General features: G+C 53.5%; 1 protein-coding gene across 1 annotated transcript in view; it reads right to left on the minus strand.

Annotated features, from left to right (window-relative positions):
- PCDH12 (protocadherin 12) overlaps positions 1 to 9,924 on the minus strand; it is a 32,832-nt gene extending 22,908 nt beyond the window's left edge. Inside the window, exons 1-2 of the mRNA XM_073358094.1 lie at positions 6,763 to 9,924; positions 6,062 to 6,156 (exon numbers count right to left, since the gene is read on the minus strand). Of these exons, the coding sequence (XP_073214195.1) occupies positions 6,062 to 6,156; positions 6,763 to 9,606 (2,939 nt within the window). The 5' untranslated portion in view covers positions 9,607 to 9,924. The remainder of the gene's footprint in view (positions 1 to 6,061; positions 6,157 to 6,762) is intronic.
- Positions 9,925 to 10,274: the final 350 nt, after the last annotated feature.

Below are 10,274 nucleotides of genomic sequence, written 5' to 3' on the forward strand. Positions count from 1 at the left end.
ACCGATTTCACAGCCATGAATTTGGTAGGGCCCTAGTCATGGGGACCAAGTCAAATGCCTTACAGAAGTCTAAGTATATTACATCCATACTATTACCTTTATCAACCAAATCTGTAATCTCATCAAGTTTGTTTGACAGGACCTATTTTCTGTAAACTTGTATTGATTGGCATTAATTATATCACTCTCCTTCAATTCTTTGTTAATCAAGACCTGTATCAGCCATTACATGATCTTGCCTGAGATCTATGTCAAGGTCCTTCTTTTTGTGCTTTTTAAACATTGGCACAGCATTAGCTTTCTTCCAGTCTCCTGAAACTTCCCCAGCATTCCAAGACATACTGAAAATCAACATTAACTGACCAGCTCTTTTAAAACTCTTGGATGTGTTTTGCTTAAACTGTAGAAAGAGACTGAGCCTGGGAAGTGTCCCCCTGAAAGGTGAACATTTCAGAGAGACCTAAGTGACTGAAAGCAGCCTCTCCAATCCCTTCCTAGTCCTTTCAAAGTGTTGGCCGGAGGGTGGGCAGCCAGGGGGCCCTGGGCTCTGTTACTCACTTTCTGGGTAATGCAGGACACGTCCCTGACCCTCTGCCCAGAGATCTACAAAAGGGAATACTACTCCAGTGTCAGCTGCCTGTGCAGCAGGGCTTCCCCGGCTCAGGTGCTGCATGCAGGAAGGCAAAGCTTGGTATTTATTACAGAGGGCCCCGCTGACCCTCACTCCCTCAGCTTGTTCACCCTCAGTGTCCATTCCCTCTCAGATCTTAGGGGTCTTTGCCACCATTGGAGAGCCTTTTTCTGGTTAGGCTCTTGTCGCTTTGGAAGCAGTATGAGCTAAACCATAGAAAGTCCTCATTCCCAAATACATGTCCACATGGTGACTTAGAGCAGTAGAATTATCACAGTATAGTTATGCCAGAAAATTTCCCCACATAGACAAGTGCTCAGTACTCTTCATCCCTCCTTTCTGCCCTAGTGTCGCTCCCCTGTGCTAGTGTACTGTTTCTCCTGCTTCCTCCCCTCCAAATCCCTATGGAGACGGGACGAAGGCCCAGAGCTTCACAGGTATTTAGGCTCCTAACTCCCACTGAAATCAATGGAAGTTAGGTGCTAAACACTACTGAGGATCTGGGAGACTCTAAGATCCTATTTCAAAAAGGCTTTTCCAGCAGGGCTCCCCCAAGCCTGATCTCCCCTTGGTCCCTTTATTTCTTCTCTCCCTGCCATCCCATGAGAAGGGAAGGAAAGTTGGAGCAGCAGAGTTTGGGTGGCACAGGGTCCAGTTTGATCGTGGACAGGGAGGAGGTACAGGTTCTAGCATTGGAAAAGCAGAGAGAAAACAGTGCCTACTCTTCCCTCTGTGTACTCCTCAGCCAGACACCTTCCTTCCTCCACCTTACCCATGACTCTTGTCCCTGGCAGATGAGGATCTAGGGCATGCTTCAGGAAAGGGTAGAGCTGGGGGTGACACAATGATTAGCCCCTGGCTGCCCTTCACTGTTCTTTGCTCATGTACTTCCCAGCCTGTGTCTGCAGGCCCAGCTCCTTTGTGTGCCTTTGAAGCTCACTTGTCTCTGTACCCTCTGCTCATTCTGGGGTCCTGGCAGGGTCAGCGTGGTGGTTTGGCCACTCGCAGCACTCCCTGGAGCCACAGTATGTTGGATTGTATGCAGTGAGGCGCTGACTGTAGGTCCCCTGTGCACTGGGGGGCAGGTCAGGGTTACACCTGGTAAAAAAGGGATCCTGGCAGCTCCGGTCAGCACTGCTGACTGGGCTCTTGTCTGTCCGGTTGGCGGCACAGTGCAGCAGGGCTGGCAGGCTCCACGCTAGCCTCCGCACCGTGCAGCTCCCGGGAAGCAGCAGGCATGTACCCCCTCCAGCTCCTACGCATAGGGGGAACCAGGGGGGCTATGCATGCTGACCCTGCCCCAAGCGCTGCCCCCGCAGCTCCTATTGTCTGGGAACGTAGGCCAATGGGAGCTTCAGGGGCGGTGCCTGCAGATGGGGCAGCATGCAGAGCCGCCTGGCTACACCTCCACATAGGAGCCAGAGTGGGGACATGCTGCTGCTTCCAGGAGCTGCTTGAGGTAAGAGCCGCCTAGAGTTTGCACCCCTGAGTCACCCCCCATGCCCCAACCCCCTGCCCCAGCTCTGATCCCCCTCCCGCCCTCTGAACCCCTCGATCCCAGCCCTGAGGACCCTCCTGCACCCCAAACTCATCATCCGCAGCCCCACCACAGAGCCCACATCCCCAGCCAGATCCCTCACCCACCCCGCACCCATCCCAGAGCCCTCTCCTGCACCCCAAACTCCTCATACCTGGCCCCACTCCAGAGCCCTCATCCCCTCTCACATCCCAACCCACTGCCTCAGCCTGGAGCTCCCTCCTGCAATATGAAGTCCTCATTTCTGGCCCCATCCCAGAGCCTGCACCCCCAGCCAGAGCCCTCACCCTCTCCCGCACCCCAGTCCCCTGAGCCAGCCTGGTGAAAACGAGTGAGTGAGTGAGGGTGGGGAGAACAAGTGACAGAGGGAGGGAGGGATGAAGTGAGTGGGGCGAGGTGTTGGAGAAGGGGCAGGGTGTGGGTGGGGCCTCAGAGGAGAGGTGGGGCAGGGGGCAGGACAAAGGTGTTTGGTTTTGTGTGAGTGTAAAGTTGGCAACCCTAGGGCAGGTAAGGTTGCCAGGTGTCCAGTTTTTGACTGGAACACCTGGTCGAAAAGGGACCCTGGCGACTCCAGTCAGCACCACTGACCGGGCCATTCAAAGTCTTGGCAACAGTGCAGCAAGTCTGAGGTAGGCTCCCTGCCTGCCTTGGCTCCACATGGCTCCCAGAAGCAGTAGCATGTCCCCCCTCCAGCTCCTACGCATAGGGGCAGCCACGGGGATCCACATGCTGCCTCCCACCCCAAGTGCTGGCACTTCAGCTCCAGTTGGCCAGGAACCGTGGCCAATGGGAGCTGTGGAGGCAGCGCCTGCAGATGGGGCAGCACGCAGAGCCACCTGGCCGCGCTGCGTAGGAGCCGGAGGTGGAACATGCTGTTGCTTTGGGGAGCTGCTTGAGGTAAGCGCTGTCTGGAGCCTACACCCCGACCTCCCCCACAAGCCTCAACCCCTTGCCCCAGCCCTGATCCTCCTCCCACCCTCCAAACCCCTTATTCCCAGCCCGGAGCCCCCTCTAGCACCCCAAACCCCTCATCCCCAGCCCCACCCCAGAGTCTGCACCCCCAGCTGTAGCCCTCACACACCCCGCACCTCAACCACCTTCCCCAGCCCCCTGAACCCCTCATTTCTGGCCCCAGCCCAGACCTGCACCCTACAGCCCAGAGCCCATACCCGTTCCCACACTCCAAGCCCCTGCCTCAGCCCAGAGCCCCCTCCCATATTTTGAAGCCCTTGGCTCCACCCCCCAGTCTGAAGCCCCTTCCTTCACCTCAAACCCCTTATCCCTGGCCCCACCCCAGAGCCCATACCCCCAGCCGGAGCCCTCACCCTCTCCCGCATCCCAACCTACTGCCTCAGCCTGGAGCCCCATCTCACACCCTGAACTCCTCATTTCTGGCCCCACCCCGAGCCCACACCCCCAGCCAGAGCTCTCACCCCTCCCACACCCCAGCTCCCTGAGCCAGCCCAGTGAAAATAAACGAGTGAGTGAGGGTGGAGAGAGCGTGCAACAGAGGGAGGGGGGATGGAGTGAGCGGGGGCGGGACCTTGGAGAAGGGTTGGGGGAGGGGAGGGGAGGGTCTTTGGAGGAGGGGTGGGGGAGGGGTGGGGCACAGGTGTTCAGTTTTGTGTGAGTAGAAAGTTGGCAACCCTAGGGGCAGGGGCAGGGCAGGTGGTAGGGTGACCAGATGTCCCGATTTTATAGGGACAGTCCTGATTTTGGGGTCTTTTTCTTATATAGGCTCCTATTCCCCCCCCCCATCCCGATTTTTCACATTTGCTGTCTGGTCACCCTAGCAGGTGGCAAAATGTCACAGGCCTGGTAAGTAATCATGGAGGCGATTGCCATCCTGCATACAGTTGCACAAACCCACTTGGCCAACTGTTATTATTTAAGTGCCAACAGTGAGCTGGGAACAGAACAGGGCACAGTCCAGACCCTGCCTTAGGGAGCCCACAGTCAAGTATACAAATACCACAAACACACAGGAGACTCTAGAGGTCTTTCTCTCACCCTCACACACACACATACACACGCTCGTTTTCTGGGGTTGTATTCACTAGAACATGACCCTGCGCTAGGACATGGCAGACCCCCACCTTGCAGGCAGCATAGGATGGAGTGAATGGGGGGAGGCATTGGAGAAGGGGCAGGGCATGGGTTGGGCCTCAGAGGAGGGGTGGGGCAGGGGGCAGGGAAAGGGTGTTCAGTTTTGCGTGAGTATAAAGTTGGCAACCCTAGGGCAGGTAGGGTTGCCAGGTGTCCAGTTTTCGACCAGAACGCCTGGTTGAAACGGGATCCTGGCGGCTCCAGTCAGCACCTCTGAGTGGGCCATTAAAAGGCAGCATAGGTGGGGCAAGCGTGCTCAGCATCATGTTAACAGGCCGTGGCACACCTTGATGTTGTACCTAGTAACAGTGACAGCTGATCTCACCTGGCCTTGCCTACGCTGCCGGCAATGCTACCAATTCCTCACCCAAACCAGGAGAATTTAGGCACTAAAAGTCCGGTGGTACAGCGGGGCTAAGGCAGACTCCATGCCTGCCCTTGCTCTGCGCCACTCCCGGAAGCAGCTGGTACATCCCTGTGGCTCATGGGGGGGAGTGTCAGGGGTCTCCATGCACTGTCCCAGCCCCGAGCGCTGACTCTGCAGTTCCCATTGGCCAGGAACTGTGGCCAATGGGAGCTGCGGGGGTGGTGCCTGCAGGCAGGGGCAGCATGCGGAGACCCCCTAGCCCCCCTGCCTAGGAGCCACTGCCAGAGGGATGTGCCGGTTGCTTTCGGGACCCGCCCAAGGTAAGCACCGCCTGGCTGGAACCCACCATTGTCCTCCCACACCATAACCACCTGCCCCAGCCCAGAGCCCACACCCCACACTCCAACTGCCTCCCAGAGCCCACAGCCTTCACCTCCTCCTGCACCCCAACCCCCTGCCCCAGCCTGGTGAAAATGAGCTAGTGAATGATGGTGGGCTACAGCGAGCAACGGAGGGAGAGGGAATGAAGTGAGCGGGAGCGGGGCCTCTGAGAAGGGAAGGGGAAGGGGCAAGAGTGTTTGGCTTTGTGTGATTAGAAAGCTGGCAACCCTACTCAGAATTGCCCCTCAAGCTGTCTCACAGTCTCTCCCCCTTCCCCAAGCCCTCACATTCTCTCTCTACTCTCCTGTATACCTCTGATAGTCTCTTTCCCCCTCCCAAATACTTCTCAGGGTCTCTCTCCCTTTCCCCCCAATCCCTCTCAGTCTCTGTCCTCCTCATCTCCTCCTTTGGGGCTTCCCTTTCTCCCTCACTGGCCCAGAGTTTCCTGCTCTGCCCCCCTCCCTTCACTTCCCTCTGCCAGCTGCTCTTCTCACCAAGGCCCCTCCCCTGGGTGTGGATGCTGCCGCAGGCTTTGGGATGTCTTCTCCCAGTTCCCCTTTGGGTTCTCCTTCCCTCTCAGTGCGTTCTCCTGTACCCCCACTGCCATGTTCTCTCTCTCCCATCCAGCCACTGTCCTAGTCCTAGCCATGCCAGTGGCTGCTGACCCACAGCAGCTTGTGTGGGGAGAAGGGAGAAGTGCAGCGGTATTGGTGCCCAGGTCAAAGCTACAGGCAGGACCACATGAGAGCAGGGCCTGAGGGACCAGCCAGCATGCATGGGGCTGTGGCCTGGGTCCCTGGGGAAGTCAGAGTGAGTCCAGCCCTGTCGCCTCATCCCTCTCATCTCCAAAGTCAGGTACACAGAGCAGGGAGGCAGCACACAGTCCTGTGGCCAAGCAGACAGCCTGAGGCTCCAAGGAACTCTCTTAGCATGAAGATCTTCTCTTCGGAAGCATTTGGAGCTGACTTCTCCTGGCAGGGGCTGGGGAGAAGTAGGCAGGGGCAGTAAGGCAGTGGGACTAGCTGTGTGTGAGTCTTACCTGCTGCCATTGTTGGCTGTGTATTTGTTTCCCCTGTGATTTGGTTTGGGCTGGAACTGGCCCTGATGCAGCAGAGACAGCAGCTGAGAGATTTGCTGTAAGACAGGAAGAGTCTGTTGATTGCATGCAATCACCACTCAGGATGCTTCCTGTCAGGATGTCCCCTTCTCGCTGTGCTAGCTCTTTATAGTGTTTCCTTCTCTTGCAGATGGTTTGGTATTCCCACTTGGAGACTGAAACTGAAAAGTGAGCAAGCAGCCCCCCAGCCTCAAGCCCCAGCGCTTGCTGCCTCTGCACATCCCTCTGACTCCCTTCACAGCACAGACTGTATTCAACTACACTTATGCGTAGGGAAAACAAACCAGGCATCACTCCCTCTCTGTGTGACAATCCCCCCTTCCCACCAAGCTCCCCTGGCCTGTCCCTGCAGTGCTGAACTCAGTCGGGGGCGGGGGGCAGGGATTTTGGTGTGCTGACTGCCCCACTGAGCCCCTGACATGTCCCAGCACTCTCCCAAATTGGCCCGCCCTTTGTGCAGGGTGAGGAGAGGCTGGCTCCAGGTTGTACCCTGGGAATATTTACCCAGACAGAACACGTCAAATTCTTCCCGCAGTGAGCCCTCTACATGCCCAGAGATTCACAGGAGACTGTGAAGGATAATATGGCCCTTCAATCTAACACAGCCGAGAGGCAGCTCCTACCTGAACAGGAGGCGACTCCATAGCAAGTTCTCCTGTGGGGTCCTGCTCTGCAAGTGCCACCATAGACAGCCTCACTAGGCTTCTCAGGAGGTGCTGGTGGGGATGGGCTTCCCTGGGCCCTGTGTCTGTCTTGGCAATTCTCTGTCTCTTCAGAGTCATGTCTGAGGGCTGCGTAGTTGGCAGTGAGAGGTCGCAATTCTCATCTCCCAAAGGCTTCAGCTGTGGCTTGTCTAAGCTTCTGGAGTGAGTTTGTGCATCTTGAAGGCTTGAGCTCTCTTTTGATGCATTTCTTAGCCTGTGTGGGTGGAAGGGTCTGCACTGTATTGCAGGGAGATTGAAGGCATCTTTCTGTTCAGCTGGACCTTTCTGGTTTCTAAGGGTCCTGTACAGTGTTGGGGTTAAATGAAATGGAGTCTGCAGTGGTTCATCCCAGGAACTTTCCTTCAGCAAAGCTTCTTCACAGGAGCGAACTTGCTCAGCCTCACTCTGCACAGCTTGCCTGTTTCTGAGTACAGGGACTAAATATATATCTGTTTTCTGAATGTGTTTGTGGGGCTTCTTGAGCTGCTGATGTCTGTGGGCATCTTCCGCTTCCCTGCAGTTGTAGGCCATGTTATCTTTCTTCTCTCTTTTGCATATAGACACAATTAAAGCCAAAATAAGAAGAAAAGTGCCTAATAGCACAACTAGGCAGATAACAGTCACCATGGATGGGCTCAGCATCTGAGCCTCCTGGGCTGAGTTTGTCAGCTGGTCAAGATGATTTCTGAAACTTAACTGCACAATGGCTTTAGCCTGTAGAGGTGAGTTCCCTTGATCCCTTACCAACACCCCCAATTCCCATTCCCTGCCAATGAGGCTGCTGGCATTGCCGCTGTTGATAAACACCTGCCCTGACAGTGGATCAATGAGAAACAAACTGGCATCATTCCCACTCAGAATATCATAGTGAAGGGCCCCATTCAGGCCAGAATCTGCATCACTGGCAGATATGGTGAATAGCAGAGAAACGTTTGAACTGGGTGTTGGTGTCATGGTGGTTACTGCTGTACCTTGGGGGCTGTCGTTCCCTAGGGATAGCCACAGGCATCCGGTCTGTGCATTGACTAGAACAATGATCCTTGCTTTGCCTCCCACCAGCACTGGCTGCACGATCACTGGGGAATTATCATTCCTATCAAGCAGACTAACCCTAACAGAAACATTAGACACAAGTTTGGGGTGACCCCCATCTTCTGCTGTCACCAGGAATTCCAGACTTGTCATTTGTTCATAATCAAAAGCTCTGAGCGCAAAGATTTCGCCAGTTTTTGAATCAATAGAGACCAAATCTGAAACAAGGAAGTCCTGGATGCTATAAGTGACTTTTCCATTAAAATCTAAGTCAGCATCGTGAGCCTTGACAGTAATCAGGTAGGATGGAGGCATATTGTTCTCAGCAATGGTGACATCATATGTAATTCTTTCAAACAGTGGTGGGTTGTCATTGACATCACTGATGCATACAGTGAGGTGTTTCCTCGCGGCTAAGGAGTGGTTCCCATTGTCCTGGACCATTAATGTCAGGTTATATTCTGCCCACCTCTCCCTGTCCAAGATGGCATTGGTCAACAGCATATAAGTGTATCTGTTGGTCCTTTTCAATTTGAAATGCTCAAGTCCTTGACTAAGGTAACAATGCACCTGTCCATTGTTTCCAGAATCAGGATCGCTTACTGTCACCAGAGCAACAAAACTGTCCTTAGGAAGAGCTTCAGATAGCACTGGCACCTGGGCAGCCCAAGTGATGTGCACATCTGGGGCATTGTCGTTGACATCCAGGACCTTAATGAGGATCTTGCAGTGTGCTGGGATAGGGTTGGCTCCAAGATCCCTGGCTTGTACATCTACTTCATAGGTATGATTTTCTTCATAGTCCAGGGGGTGTCTCAGAACTACACTGCCTGTCTTGGCTTCAATGATGAACATGTTCAACACCTCCAGTGAAGCATGTTTACTGAGTGAGTATTCTACCTCCCCATTGGGACCCTGATCAGGGTCAGTGGCTGTAAGGTTTATAAGAATTGTCCCAGGCAAAGCATCTTCCCAGATTTCCACTGTCAAAGAACTCTCTGCAAACATGGGGCTGTTATCATTGGAGTCTAAAACAATTACCCTAAGTAAGGTTGTGCCTGATTTTGGTGGTTCTCCATGATCAAAGGCAGTCAATACTAGATCAAAAGAAGAGTGGAGCTCTCTGTCCACTTCTTTAACAACTACAAGTTCTGCATGTTTAGTTCCATCAGATCCAGAAATTATATCCAAAGCAAAGTGGTCACTGGGTGATAATGAGTAAGAGCAGAGGGCATTGGAGCCAGTGTCTGGATCGAGGGCTCGGTCCAGTGGTATTCGTGTTCGTAAAGATGCACTCTCTGATATTTCTAGTTCCAGCTCAGGTTTTGGAAATCGGGGTGCATGATCATTGATGTCCAAGACCTGAATCTCCACGTGGATTAAAGCCAAGTGTGTGGCAGCCAGCACATCAAAAGAGAACAAGCATGGATCGTTGTGCCTGCATAACTGCTCTCTGTCCAATCGCCCTGCTGTGCTAAGCAAACCATCTCCAGACCCAACACAGACAGGGAGCTCCTTGGGAAAATGCAGCTGCTGGAAGGTCTCTACTGGTTCACTTCTTTCTTTCCAGCCAAAATCCTCAGATAATGTCCCTATCACAGTTCCACTTGGCACTTCTTCTAACACTTTGTATTGCATAGCAAAGGGGGCCACCTCCTGGCAATCCACAAAAAGGAAAAAGTGCCAACACAACACCAAGAATTGAAGCAGAAAGTGTGACAGCAAAAGCATGCTTCTGAGAAAGCCAACCACACTGTTGCTCAGCCCCAAGACAGATGGCTTTGTCCTCAAAACTTTGCACACCCAGACTAAGCTTAAAGAACCTGCCAATCATTTCTGTTTTCACCCAAGGACAGTCCCATTTCCAGATACAATAAGTGTATGTTACCAGCTGAAGGAGGAACAGAAATCCCAGGCAAATCCAGCTACATTGAGAGAAAATCCCCACCTTCTCCACCAGTGCCTAGAAGAACAGGTAGGAGGATCCAGCTGTTGTCCAGGCTGAAAAACTTCAGTGTAGGGGGAAGAGAGAGGAGTCTTTGCAAATACAGGCTGACTCTGGCAATGCAGACTCCAGTCGGCTGCCTGCCAGCACTGGGAAGCAGAACAGCTGCTGTTTCCTAGGGAAACCCCACCTACAGGAAAAGGGAGGAACAAGAGTGCCAGTACAATGCCTTCCCAGGAGTGGTGAGCTTTGTGGGATTAGCTGCTATGTGGCTCTGGGAAAAGTTTGGATATTCATAGAGTTTAAGGCCAGAAGCAACAATTATGATAATTTTGTCTGACCTCTTGCAGAACACAGGCCAGAGAACCTCAGTCAGTAATTCCTGCATCAAGCCTGTAAGTTCTGTATGAACTACAGCAGATCTTTTAAAAAGACATCCAGCCTTGACTTAAAG

This window comes from Lepidochelys kempii, chromosome 8 (genome assembly GCF_965140265.1).
Source record: "Lepidochelys kempii isolate rLepKem1 chromosome 8, rLepKem1.hap2, whole genome shotgun sequence".
In the NCBI taxonomy this organism is placed as follows: domain Eukaryota; kingdom Metazoa; phylum Chordata; order Testudines; family Cheloniidae; genus Lepidochelys; species Lepidochelys kempii.